The sequence below is a fragment of the Eurypyga helias genome, unplaced genomic scaffold, assembly GCF_000690775.1.
Source record: "Eurypyga helias isolate BGI_N326 unplaced genomic scaffold, ASM69077v1 scaffold46517, whole genome shotgun sequence".
Taxonomy (NCBI): Eukaryota; Metazoa; Chordata; class Aves; order Eurypygiformes; family Eurypygidae; genus Eurypyga; species Eurypyga helias.
The window spans coordinates 3,967-17,873 of NW_010262059.1; the positions used below are offsets into that span (position 1 = coordinate 3,967).

At 50.4% G+C, this 13,907-nt stretch overlaps 2 protein-coding genes across 2 annotated transcripts in view; one reads left to right on the plus strand and one right to left on the minus strand.

Annotated features, from left to right (window-relative positions):
* The first annotated feature begins 1,192 nt into the window (after nt 1-1,192).
* Nucleotides 1,193-1,522, plus strand: KIAA0040 (KIAA0040 ortholog). The gene has a single exon (XM_010155558.1). The coding sequence runs from the start codon at nt 1,193-1,195 to the stop codon at nt 1,520-1,522; it is 330 nt and encodes a 109-aa protein (XP_010153860.1).
* A 6,461-nt stretch (nt 1,523-7,983) lies between these two features.
* TNN (tenascin N) overlaps nt 7,984-13,907 on the minus strand; it is a 24,150-nt gene continuing 18,226 nt past the window's right edge. The window contains exons 10-15 of the mRNA XM_010155559.1: nt 13,161-13,293; nt 12,159-12,310; nt 10,961-11,057; nt 10,099-10,266; nt 9,266-9,429; nt 7,984-8,130 (exon numbers count right to left, since the gene is read on the minus strand). Of these exons, the coding sequence (XP_010153861.1) occupies nt 7,984-8,130; nt 9,266-9,429; nt 10,099-10,266; nt 10,961-11,057; nt 12,159-12,310; nt 13,161-13,293 (861 nt within the window). The remainder of the gene's footprint in view (nt 8,131-9,265; nt 9,430-10,098; nt 10,267-10,960; nt 11,058-12,158; nt 12,311-13,160; nt 13,294-13,907) is intronic.

Consider the following 13,907-nt stretch of genomic DNA (forward strand, 5'->3'; position numbering starts at 1 on the left):
TAGAGCATGATACTGTTCCTTACAGTTCTTCATGTGCACAACCCAGGATTTGGTGAACCCTGTGTTCAACCAAAGCTGCAAACTCATGGAATAAAGCCTCCTGTCCTACTGAAAACCCTGGGAACTTTGGCCCCAGTAGAGGAGGAAAGCCCTGAGCAGAGGCAGCAGCTCCCTGCCCCTGCAGGAGGGCTTCCCCGGGAGCCCTGCCACTCAGCAGCACCTCTGTCTCCCTGAGGGAGAGGAAAACCTTACGTCAGGCTGCAGAAATGCTCCTCAGCCCTACCCAACCCTTGCAGCAATTACCAGGTGAGGCACAGTGGAGGCTCCTCCATCCCCAGCCAACCCTCGTCCTCCCCCACCGCTGCCTTTGTGGCCAGCCCCAGGCGCAGGGACGTGGCCACGGGTGCCTGGCCACTGCCTGCGAGTCCCACTGACTGTAGTCCCCATCAATAATCCAGATGGATTAACTGCAGCCCCCACCCCAAACCTGTGCTCCTGTCTGTGCTCCGTGTGCCAGGGCAGCAGGGCCAGCCCCCAGCACAGTGCCTGGGACAGGAACACCTTGAGAAACAGTCCGTCCAAACCAGACACCCTGTCCCAGGTGGATCGGGGGTAAGAGAGCCCTGTGACGTGTTGACTCCCAGCTCCGATGGCAGCGGTACTGCTCTCTGCAGTGGTCCCTTGCCTGGAGCAGGCAAGTCCCTTCCTAGACAGGAAACCTCCTGCAGACAATATTTCCTCTGCTAAGAAATAAGCCCTACAAAAGGCTGTTAAGAGCTCTATGATATGGCTGCCAAGCGAGGGCCGAAATGCATGTACAGGGGGCAGGATCTGTGCTCAGCCAGGTGCCGAGGCTAGTAGGGATGCCCAAAGCCCTCCTCGCCTGTCCCCACTGCCTAGAATAAACCCGGGAGAGGTTGGGAGGGATGTGGCCAGCTGCATGGCCCAGTCCCTGTGACCTCAGACCCCTCCAAGGCAGCAGACCTTTCACCATGTTGAGGCTTTGGTTGTGCTAGCAGCTCCATGGGGAAGGTTGCTTAGGGAGCAGGCACCTGATCCGTATGGTTTCTTGTCTCTGCAGGCACCATCCAAGGACACTTGTGGAGCCCACTAACTGCTTACAGGAGCTGACGGTATCCCAAGGGGCCTTCAAGCACGGGGAGCAGCACAGGCAGCCTGCCCAGGAGCTGACATGGAGCAGAAGATCAGCTCTTTCTTTAATTCTATCTTGGAGCTCATTCGTACCAAGCATGAAGAGGGTGTCTTCAACACTGTCTGCCTGGCTGTGCTGATGGGTCTGCCCTTCATAGTCCTCATTGTGTTCGTTTTCATTTGCTGTCACTGCTGCTTCTGCAGCCGGAGAGGAGAAAGCAGGAAGAAAGGTGGTCCCAGAAGCAATGGGCAGCTGCATGCCGAGAGGAACAAGAAGAAAAAGAAGAAGAAGAAGGATGAAGAGGACCTATGGATCTCTGCTCAGCCCAAGCTGCTCTTGCTGGACAAGAGACCCTCCTTGCCCATCTAGCAGACAGGAGGGCCTTCAGGCCCTCCCCTCTGAGATGCCACCAGCCCTTTCAGCTCTGCACTACGTGACGTGAGGAGATGCCAAAGCTGCTGCCACTTCATGGTGACTTTCAAAAGAGGCTGAGCCCAGCAGCTAACCAGCGTGTGGAAGGGCAAGCAGAGACCAAGGCAGTTGGGCACAAGTTTACACAAGCCCCTTCTCCCCCACCATGACAGCGTGCCCAAGGGCAGAAACCCCTGCAAAGGACAGGTGTGCACGTGGGCACGTGCCCTGCTGAGCAGGGAGGGTGACCTGCCACCAGGCTGTACATTCCTCCCGCCACAAGCACAACACACATGCACTGGGCTGGCATGCAGCGACCCAATGCAGGGCTCTCCCTCTGCACTCGTGCGCAAGCGCACGCGCCGTCACACAGACAAGTGTGCGCAGGACCACGTGCACTCAGAGACTGAGCACCTGCATGCTCCCCCCGCACAAGGATAGACAGCCACATGCAAAGCAAGTGCAGGTGCCCCTCATTTGCTTGTCCTTCTGCGGAGATGGCACAACTTGACTGCCTAGGCTCCGTCCAAACTCAGCTCATGCTGGAGACGCAAAGAAAGCTGAGCGCAGTTACCCCGCAGCTCCAAGATGTGCCGTCTTCCCAGCCACCAAACCAAAGGCAACTGAGAGCATCTGAAGACAGGTGCCCTCAGCCCAACTTCAGAGACCTCAAGACACCTTAAGGCAGCAAAGCAGAAGGACACGTTGCCACCCAGGCTAGAGGCAGCGAGGAGAGAGGAGGCTGCAAGACTGGCCCTTTTGCACCAGCACTTACAAAAAAAAATCTTCCTTGAAAGACTATTTTATACAGACTTGCCTTTAGAGAGCCCAACACGCTACTGCAAGAGTGGAAACGCAAGCTGAGGCTGCGTAAAGGCTTAGCTATGGGCATTAGAGTTGTTTATTGAATGACTACTAAAGAAGAGCAGGACCAAAGGGCTGTCTCTGTCAAGGGCTAGGCACACTGCAGCAGCATGGAAGCAGCGGATTTCCTGGCACACGGTTGTCCCCTCTCCCTGCAGCCCTTGTGCACACGCAGACCCACAAGCACATGCTATCGCCAGCTGATGCCATGCAGGCAGCTCTGTGCCACACAGAAGGCTTCTGTATGGCTGTTAGGCCAGCCAGCTCTAGGATTTGGGGTGTGTTGTAGGAGTAGAGGAGAGTTCATGTCCACGGTCATCCCTTAGCCAGGGACGCATCATGCAGCTGGATCCTCCATCCCTCTCCATGCTCCATCTCCCTTGGAAGTGTGACAGCTCGGCTGGGCGCAGCAGCTGACGAGACCACACACAGCTCTCATCCCCTACTCTGGTTTTGACCCTCTGCTCCCCCTACGCCTGCATGCCCAGCCTACCTCCTGAGGAGCTGGGGGTCTCCTCTCCCCCAGCTTGTTCTGCCAGCAAGGGGTGCACACGTGATGAGGAGCCCTGTCACATCTGTTTCTTTGCTCTGGATCTGTACACTGGATGTTTTCCTCCTACTTCCACTTCTTAAGCTGTTGGAGCAGCCCAGAGCTGCCAGCCAGAGCCAGACATCTGGAAGACAAGCAGCCAAACTCATGTGGGCAAGCCTGGATGGAGCTGCCGGACAGGATAGCTTCCAGCCCGGGCAATGGCAGTACTGCCTTCCCCCAGCACTCGGGACATGCACTGCCTGGGGTGGCAAAGCCACCAGTTAGAAGCGGCTGCTTGTGCCACCTAGTCCCAGCACAGCCTGTTTTGTCCGACCCAGACAGGGCGGTGATGCTAACGTCACATCACATCATGGGGCTTGGCTGTGCTGGTAACAGCCGGGAGACCAGGCTCCTCCTCATGCGGCCCTTTAAATTGACCCCATATGTGCCTTCTTTTCCAGCTTGCTTTGTTAGTATTGAAATGAGTGATTCCTTTCTCCTCCAAACCAGGAACCAACGTTTAATGCTATAAAAAAATTACGAATTGCCACACCTAATCCTAGAGAGAAACATGCAGGAATAGCTCTAGCCTCTGTCCCAAACCCCCAGTCCAGCCAGGACCCTGGAGAACCGGCACTGCACTTGCATTATTCCTTCCTCCTTCCTTCCTTTCCCTCATCCAGGTACTTTTCCCACCCTATTGCATCCAAGCTCACCAGGTGGGCAAAGCAGCCTCCTCCTGCAGGCATGAAGGCTGCCCACGCAGGTGCTCCTGCTGCAATCCAGAGGCACCAACAGCCCTGGAGGAAGGGCTGAAAAAAATCAGAACGAAGGGAAACACGGTGGGAGGCAAGAGGCTTACCCAAACAAGCAGGGACACGGAGGCAGCTAGCTCCAGCAGAGTACAGCCTACCTGGTGTGGAGCTCCCGAAAATCATTATTCAAACCACCCCTGGGCTGGGCAGGGAGGGAGCAGGATACAACCCTGCCCTGATACATCTGATCAGCGGATGGTCCAAGCCTCCGCACCCGTAAAGCATGGGGGATGACTGGCTCAAGGGCTGCAGTTTTACCCAAACCATCCACTGAATCAGCTGCTTTTTGAGACAAACGCAAAAGCGCAGCGACAGCCTGAGGTGCACCAGGGCCCATCAGCCAGGCGGCAGCAACCCCGCAGCACCCGCACTAACGAGGTGGCAGGAGATGCACGGTACAGAAGCTCCGCTGCATGGGTCCCCGTTCTCCAGCCGCCTTTGCACTGCCTCCCCTCCAACTGCATTTCAGCATCTTTCCGAAACGGTCCATGGGACAGGAAGAAAAAAAAAAAATTCAGTGTTTCTTTTTTAAAACAAAAATAAATTACTCTCAAACTGCAAACAAATGCCATGTCTCTAGTCCTGGTCGTGTGTTTATTTTCCTGAGGAAATCTTTCTTGTATCTGCCTCCTGGACCTAGATAAGACACCGGGAGAGCTGTGCAGCTGGGAGAGACGTTTTCTTAAAGAAACAGCTCACCTGAAAGAAGTTTAAGGGCCTCACCTTGTTCATTAGCAGAGTCAAGTGCCTCTACCCAAGGGCGAGAGGTAGCGAGAAGAAGAAAAGCAGCATTCTGGACTGCAGGACATGGGCTGCAGAGGGGTTTTCCCTTGCAGAGGGTCTGCAGCGCAGACTAGTTAACCCCAGTTGGTTTTGATCAGATAAGTGTTCCATGGTGTCTGCATCCTGGTCACGACCCAGGACCAGGCTGAGCAGAGCCTTTCCAAAATCGTGCCCCACTGAGCTCTCCCTCCACAAGAACAAAAGTAAGTCTGCCTCTCACCCAGGTGATGCACCAGGCTGCACCTCACCCACTGAGCTGAGGCTCTGGAGGAGGCTGGTGGCAAGAGGTATGCAGGACCGCAGCAATGGGCAGCTAGAAATGGCAGACACGCTTTTTGGGGGAAGGAGTGAGCAGTGCGCACCTTGCTTCTCTCCAGACAGCAGCCCTGCATCAAGCTGCATCAGGCCCCTGAAGCCCCACTAGAAGGGCAGAATGGCACATTTTCTGACTACTGCTCTTTTCATTCAGCCAACAAAACCTAGAGCAGTGACTGGAACATTGCTGCTTTCCAAGTAAGTGCCCAGGGCAAATAAAGCTCTCCTGTCTTCTCCCCAAATTCATTCAGAGTGCAGCATCTTTGGGAAGAGGCTTGCCTTCTCCCTCCTCCTCCTGGGTAAGTGTTGGGGCAGTGGGGCATGGGTGAAGAACCCACCACCTCTACCCCCTGGAGCAGCATTTTGCTGGGGTCCCCACTCAGCAACACTGGCCCTGCTGCACCCCAGATGTATCACAACAGCCAGGTCCTGGCTCCAGAAACGGCTCAGTCCCCACCAACACTGTGGTGCCAAGGCAGAAGATCATTCTGGGATTCAAATTCTTCCCCAGGCACATTGCAAACCTCACTGGCTATAAAATTCAAGTGATCTCAGGGCAAGGCAGAGGTTTCAATAATCTGTTTTGGTCCTACAGTATCACCATTACAGGGTTACAGCAGAAAAACAAGGGTAATAAGAGGATGTGAAATTTTTATGGGATTACCCCAACCAGTCTGACCCTTGAAACCAGAACAGCCCGTTCCTGAAGGCAAACAAACTGCATTATCTGAGCAGTCACAGCTTGTAAAGCTGTAGCACAGACTGGTTAACCCCAAAAAGGTATTTCCACAGAGTTCAGATGGATACAGAGAAGTGTTTCTCCTACGCCAGCATGAAGAGATGAGGCCATCCTGTGGCTGTTCGGAAACACTGACTTCCCACAATGGCTTCCCAGCAGCCACCACTTCGCCCTTCGTGGTGAGAGAGGGGCACATAATTAGGAGGGACAAGTAAACCCTCAGAAACTGCAAATAAGGTGTCTCATTTGCCTTTATCTCTGAAATACAAAGCTTGTACCGCTTGAGAGAATATTCCCTGCTCTCAGTTAAGATTCAGCTTTAGAGGTTTGTCCAAGAAAGAGCTGCTAGGCACAATCACACCTGCTGTTTTTAGAGCATATGCCTGCTTTTAGAGTGGCTGGCTGTGAGGCTAGTCCTCTGGTCCCCCTGAGTCACCTTCCTTATGTTGACACTGTGCCCTTTAACTGAACACGACCATGAAACCTGTCCTCACCTACAGACAGTGGGGCAATGGGGAGAAATCACTTCACCCCAGTAAAGAACCCTCATTGCTTTCCTGTGTCACAGAATCACAGAACGGTTGGTGTTGGAAGGGACCTTAAGGATCATCTAGTTCCAACTCCCCTGCACTGGGATACCTTCCCTGTCCTTCTCTCGTCCTCTTACACGGAGCCTGCAAAACACTTCAAGGGCAATTTTCCCTTCCTCTCCTCCCTCCGTTAGTCTCCTTCCCCCATACTGGGTCTTGGATATCCTAGCACAGCTCAGATGAGTCTCTGCCTGCCCACCCACGAAGTGGCACAGCACTAGAAGTACTATGAAGAATTTAGTACTCATCTTTGAGAGACAACTCTTTAGCTAGCCCTCCTCAGCCAGGTCGTAGCAGCCATGGATTGGTCAATTGCTTTGCAGTATGAAATCATGAAGAGATCACATATTCCCCATCCCAGGTTTAGAGCAGACTCCACAGGCCTAATTTTCACAGCCATAGTCCAGGCCTGGGTATTGCTCAATCTCTGTAAAGAAGACTTAGTTTAAATGGGGGGGGAGGGAAAAAAAAAAAAAAAAGTCTGCCACCCAAAGCAGAGAGAAATATTTTAAGACCTCCTTTATTTGCAATTTTATTCTTCCTCAAAGTCTGGGAAGGATTCTTTAAAGTCTATTACTCAGCACTAGGATAGAAAAGGCCACTAAGACATAGGACAACCATGTTCCAATCTGCTCAGACAAGGAAGCCTTTGAGCAAGCATCGTTTGGTGAGATCATACTTCTTCCCTGGCTGTAGCTGATGGTCCAGAATTTTAATATCTGCTCAGGGAAAGAAAATAAAACTCACCTTTATGTCTGTGAGGAAAAAAAAGCAGCCAAATGTGAAATCATGCCACTGGGGCCCACCTGAATCTGCAGACATCCTGAAAGAAAAGCCTGAGGGAGAGTGTGCAGGATCAGTTTAACTCAGAGATGCTCATTTTAGAGGCAGATGACAAGCAGCATCATTTCGGCATCACTAGCTACCACACTGCTAACAAAAAAGCAGAAGGCAGCAGGCAGATGGGACAGTCGCATAGAGAATTTTGTTGATGGTCTTAGGGAAGTGGTATGCAGAGACAGGCTTGGGATAGTGAGCAGAGCTTGGAGTTGTACAGCCCTTAAACTCACCCAGGAGCGTGAACATTATCTCACTGCATGTCTCCTCTGGCTTTTCTTTGGGCTGGGAAACTAGCAAAACAGAGAGCAGGATTTTAACCTAGAGAGATGCAATACTAGAGGTTGAAGAACCCAGACTACAGACCTCACCTGGCTTAATAAGCCTTGCCAGCAGCCTGACAACATTTCCCAAAACCCAGCTCTTTGACTGCAGGAAGAGTAGGGAAGTTGCCCCACACGATGATGGGGAAGGAAGAGGACACACAGACCAAGACAGAGAGAGGGGATAGTCTCAGGAAAGCTCTCTGACATAAATTAGGGGGCTAGTATTTTCAGTGGGTTCAAATTTGATTTTTTGAAGTCTGAAGTGTATGGCATCAGAGGAGGACAGAATTAAGAAGAGTCAGCAGCTTGAATTTTGAGAAAGAACACCACATGCTAAAGCTTGTTCCATGTGAAGTTCACAGAAATTGCATACACTGGATCAAGCAGGTCCTTGTGATGTTTAGCCAGCCAGGTTGGATGGTCCCCACAAGCCCCTTCCCCATCTCTAGAAGATCATTCATCAGGAGTTCCAAAGGCTGCAAGCAGGCTGGGCTGAAGATCCAGAGGTGTCTGGGTACACACATCAGCAATTGTCAATGTATTGGAGAAAGCTGAATCTAACCTTGTTAAGAAATACTGAATCGTTATCTTCAGGTACTGTCCTGCACAGAGTTTGATTTAAGCCCTGATCATCTTCCTCTTTCCTGACAGAGACCTCTTCTTCCTCCCCAGGATTGGCCCATTACTGGAAGACTGAGGACGGATCTTCATCTCAGTAAAAGGGATGGAGAATTCATGGCCTTTCCATGGCTCCCAGTTCACCCCCTGGGAAAAGACCAAGGAATTTACATATTCATACAGATTCACAGAGTGGAAGGGGTTGGAAAGGACCTGTAGAGATCATCTAGTCCAACCCCCTTGCCAGAGCAGGATCCCCTAGAGTAGATCACACAGGAACAAGTCCAGGTGGCTTTGGAAAGTCTCCAGAGAAGGAGACTCCACCACCTCTCTGGGCAGCCTGTTCAGTGCTCTGTCACCTCACAGTGAAGAAGGGTTTCCTCATGTTCAGGTTGAACCTTCTGTTTTCCAGTTTATGGCCATTGCTCCTAGTGCTGTTACTGGACACCCCTGAGAAGAGCCTGGTCCCAGCTTCCTCACACCCATCCTTTAGATACTGATAAGCATTGATAAGATCTCCTCTTCTCCAAGCTACACAGACCCAGCTCTCTCAGCCTTTCCTCATACGGAAGGTGCTCCAGGTCCTTCACCATCTCAGTGGCCCTGCGCTGGACCCTCTGCAGTAGCTCCTTGTCCTTGAGCTGAGGAGCCCAGAACTGGACACAGTACTGCAGGTGAGGCCTCCCCAGCGCAGAGTAGAAGGGGAGGATACCAGTCGACCTGCTGGCCACGCTCTTCTTCATACATCCCAGGATGCCATTGGCCACCTTGGCCGCGAGGGCACACTGTTGGCTCATGGTCATCCTGTTGTCCAGTAGGACTCCAGGATCCTTTTCCCCAGAGCTGCCCTCCAAGAGACCAGCCCCCAACCTGTACTGACCCATGGGGTTGTTCCTCCCCAGATGCAGTACTTGACACTTGTCCTTTTTGAATTTCATCAGATTTCTCCCTGCCCAGCTCTCCATCCTGTCCAGGTCACGCTGGATGGCAGCACAGCCTAATAATTCCTTTTATTAAAGGACAGGTGTTATTAAAGACCAGGTGTATTAAAGACCAGGTGTTAGGAGTCTACCACTGCCCCCTCTAATACTATTTAACCCTCCAATAAACAGAGACACTATTGTTCACCAGATTTTGACTGTAATTCTCATCAGTCTTACAGACACTCCTATTGTAAATCAAGTGACTATCCAGTTTGGAACACAACAGGACTGAGCCATCTTCAAGCCCAAAATAAGGCTAGGGAGAAGAGCTGACCGCCAGACAGAGCTGTGCCACTCACCTCGCTGTGCTTGCTCTCCCCATATCTCCCATTGAGGTTGGCCAAGTGGCAGTTCTTGTACCACCACGCACCGTGGTGTGTCAGAGCACAGTTGCCTAGAGCCACATCATTGTCTCTGTCCCACGTTGTGAACTTCCAGCCATTGTGGTAGGTCATTGCATCCCCTAAGAGAATGGATGAAAGACATGAGTAAGATACAACAGCTGCTCAGCCTGAGGGCTTATACACCCTTCAGGCAGAACAGAGCAGGCCTGTCAGGGGAAAAGCAACAGCACAGGATAGCTCTGGACAATAATTTGTAGACAGCTGCTATTAGAGGGCATGTCCAAGGCCTGGATCCTCCCAGCTTAAGATCTAAACTTCATGGCAAGAAGATATTATAGGGTAAGTGGAAGACTATGGACAAAACAGCAACAGTAAGGATTTACCAGTGGCAGAAGCCAGCACCAGGATAGCTACTGCTGGTGAGCAAACACCCATCCCGACCAAAACCACTTTCTTTGCACTTCTCAGACGGGGAGGCCCCAGAAGTTGCTTCCCCATCAGCACAGGTTATCTCATGGAAATGCTCCCCAGTCTGCCTTATCAGCTGGTGTTTCACTGGGTTACAGATCCCTCTCTTCCCCATGAAAAACCAACTCTTTCTCCTAAATCCAGTAGGAGACAGGCCTGTGGGCACACTCTCCTCAGTCTTCCTAGGAAGTACAGACTTCTCAAAGAGAACCACATCTGATCTAACGAGTTCCCATGCTATTAGCAAAACAAATACAGAGCTCCCAGTATTTGCTTCTCTGGGTGAAGCAGAGACAGCAAAAGTGTAAGGCATTCCTCACCAGCATTGCCTCTGTAATTCCCCACTGACAGCCTGTATCTGTCCCTGCTCGAGGCAACCTGGAAGAAGTCATAGACAGCATAGACAGATTCACTGGCTGTCCGCAAATCCACCCGGAGCTCATAGTGGATGGGGCTGCTGCTTGTGAGATTATGCAGCTTGTCAAGACCTAGAAGAAAAAGAAAGAATTACTTTTAAAAGAGAAAAGCCTGTTCACCTTAGCAGTCCTAGACCATGTGACCCTGTGGCCATTTTGGTTAAGTCAGCTATTTCCTGCCTCCTTCCTTCTCTACTGATGCTATTGTGACATTTTGCCAAGTCTATGCTGTCTTATCTCATTTTCTGGCAAGAGACAGCAGTATCAGAAAAAACAAACAGCCTAAACCAACACAAGACTGGCTGTAGTGCAATGTTATTTTTCCCAGAACATTTTAAGATGCTTGCTCCAAAGACTTTGACCTATTTAGTGCTGGATTCTCTGATCCACACAGAGTTCAGTAACGGAACAAGACAGACAACAAATTACTGAGAACACTAAGTTTTGTGTAGTATCCTGGTCTTTGCATCCTGCTCTTCACATTTTCACAAACGTGATTTGTTTCCTCTTTCACAGGAACACACAAGTTCTGAAATAAACCTTTCCAGAGCTTGGCTTGCTCTGGGACTGCTCCAAAGTCCAAAGACATCAGTGAAAATACTCAGTGAGCCTTTAGAGATCCCTCAATGCTTCTTTGGCATTTCTAGGGAAGACACAAAAGCTGACAGTTCAAGACTACAGGCTCCAGGGGTTGGATATTTCAACATTTACATGCTTCTAGAAAGCTAAACTTCATCTCTTCACTGGTCACACTGTTGTACTGTACCAAGCCAGAATTCCCCACTGGGATCTCCAAAGCCTTCCACGTAATTTTTCCAGCGTTTGTAGAAATCCACTTCGCCAGTGCGCCGCCTCTGAAACACCTGCATAGCAAGAATTGCTGAGTGAGAGTTCATGACAGATTGAAGAGAGACAAGGAGGATGGGGATGAGAAACACTCATCCCAGTTCAAACGCAGACAAGAAGGTGAAGCATTCAGGAACAGACAACACTAGCTGATGGTGTGCTGCACCTGAGCAAGGTACACACACAAATCCATTTCCATTTTCTGACTGCTCATAAGCACTGGGGTGAATACTTAGTTGTGCAAATTTTACAGTTTACTTTCCACAAATACCTACGGACAGCACAAATCTAAGCATGATCTAAACACTTAAAAAACAGACAAAAAAGGCTTCGAGACAAGATCCATGAGACATCTGGGTTTCTAAACTTCCCCAAAACCAGGAGGACTTGGGCAGTAACACACAACTATTTATTTTGGTGGAGAAAAATCACTTATCACTGAAAGGTGAAAAAGGGAATAGAGATATTTTTATTTGGCTTAGGGAGACAGCTATCACAGAACCTCAGATTCACTCCTTCATGTTCATACACACTCTCCACCTCAAAACATCTGTGCTTCTGCCTCCAGATTCCCTTGACCCACTCAACAACTACTGTGCGGTAAGGGTCCAGGTGCATGCAGGCATGAGCTGAACTACGTTAACTGTCCATACATGTAACCTTATATGGTGGTCAAGGTGAGATAATACAGGTAGTTAACTCATTATGAAAGGCAGTTAAGCTAAGCTGTACTACCTCATCTTATGACAGGGTTGAATGCACCCTCATAGATAACTCCCATGACCCAACTGGCAAGAGGTGACACATTAAGCTGTCATAACTCAGTCAAAGCCCTCAATCAACAATAATGTAAGCCTCTGTGGCATTCATGACCAGGCAAGAAAAAGTCCAGTATCCCACCAGCAAGCCTTTCAGCCATTCAGCCTCCCACAGCATTCCTACTGACAGTCTGAGAGGGTACCTCAGCATCCACCACCCTTCTTAAACATGCCACTCCATCAAGGCAGGAGCTGAAGCAGCACTGCAGTAGAGCAAAAGGAGTCTCAGCTAACACTGGTACCACGTCCACTTGATTATGTTCATAAAAATAAATCAAAGAGGAGCAGAGAATCACTCACTATCCACCCGCCTCCATCGGTGGTCATGTCGCAGTACACCTGCATCGGTTTGCTGCCATCCCCGTTCAGGTAAATGGTGTATGTGCCACTGGAGGCATTTCCGTTCTGCAGCGTCTGGCCGCAGTCAGCAGGATATGGGTAGAGGAAGCTAACTGAGAGAACAAAACAGCATATCAGCAAAGCAGGCCATAGAGCTGGAGGAGGTATTTCATACCCGTAGGAGATTCCTAAGGAAAACAGTACTGGAAGAGAAGGAAGCAGCAGCCCCCACTATGCACTCAGACAGTACTCAGCTGCATCAGCAGGTTGCTGCTGGGAGCCTTCACTCCTGCCTGGGGGCTGCCACATGGGTAGGGTCCCCAGAGACTGCAAGAGATGCAGTCTTGAGTCACAGTGAGAGCAGGAAGAGGAGCCCTTCTTCACGAAGATGGGAGTGCCAGTAAACAGGGACTTCTATTTCTCTGCATTTCACAGTCTGTCCACAGTTGGCAACCCCTGTGGACACTGGAACAGTACAAGAGACTCCTACAGCAAACTGGCATGAGATTTTGTTTGAATTGCTGCCATTCTGGTGTGCATTTCCTGACCTCTGAAAAGAACCTGGGCAGCTACCCAGTGCCATGGCAGTACTTACACAGCTGTATCCTACAATTACTAGGATGGCAAAGAAAGATCTCTAGTGTATCATCATCTCTCCTGCCCACTGGCAGCTCACCAGGAGGCTTTATCTCACACTTGGCGAGTGTGATTTGCCAGCAGCACTGACCAGTGTGGGCAAGTTCCACGCACACTATCCCGTTGTGTTTCCAAGCCTCCAGATGGTGTGGATTAGAATGGACTCCCAGCCAGGAGACACATCACTGACTCACTGGATGGTTTGCTTATGATCACATAGTTTCCCAGTGCATCTGTAAAACATCAATTCTTATCCCTGACCACTGCCATAAGGCACAACAGCTGCAGAGCACAGGGGAAAGTGCAACAGCCAAGGCCAAATCCTACCTGTTGAGAAGGTACTGTCTGTCTTTCTGCTCTGGCGATCTCCCTTATACGCCATCACAAAGATGGTATACCTGACTCCTTGTTCCAGTCCTTCCAGCACAAACCGTTGTTCATTAGGACCCAGCTGTACTTCCTGCTAAATAAAGCAGATCAAAAAGGTTAACCCAACTCTGAATAGCATTTAGCTTTTCTGGACCACAGTGCCTCATAGTCCCAATGCATTTACAGGCATTGCTTACAGTGTTCAGACAGGCTCATTCACTGTATGTCCTTGAGACATGGAGTCCATTTACACAGAAAGGAGATCGGGGGCAAGGTCTCAAGAAACACTTAGGATACTGAGGACACTATCCGTGGTGAGTGCTTGCCTTTCCAGGTAATATCAAGTCAGAAAAGAGAATTGAAGAAGCAAACATTTTCTCTGCACCTGGAGATCTATTCGGAAGAGACATTCCACTGTCACAAGGGTCTTTGCTCTCATGAGGCCCCACGTGGAGTTCTGCATCCAGCTCTGGAACCCTCAGCATAAAGAAGGATATCAACTGATTGGAGCACATCCAGAGGAGGCCATGAAGATGCTCAGAGGGCTGGAGCACCTCTGCTGTGGGGACAGACCGAGAGAGTTGGGCTTGTTCAGCCTGGAGAAGAGAAGGCTCCGGGGAGACCTTATAGCACCTTCCAGTACCTGAAGGGGCCGACAAGGAAGTTGGGGGGGACTTTTTACAAGGGCCTGTAGTGACAGGACAA

What these genes read in the sequence shown, in the direction of transcription:
- KIAA0040 (XM_010155558.1), top strand. Translation starts at nt 1,193, where the DNA reads ATGGAGCAGAAGATCAGCTCTTTCTTTAATTCTATCTTGGAGCTCATT.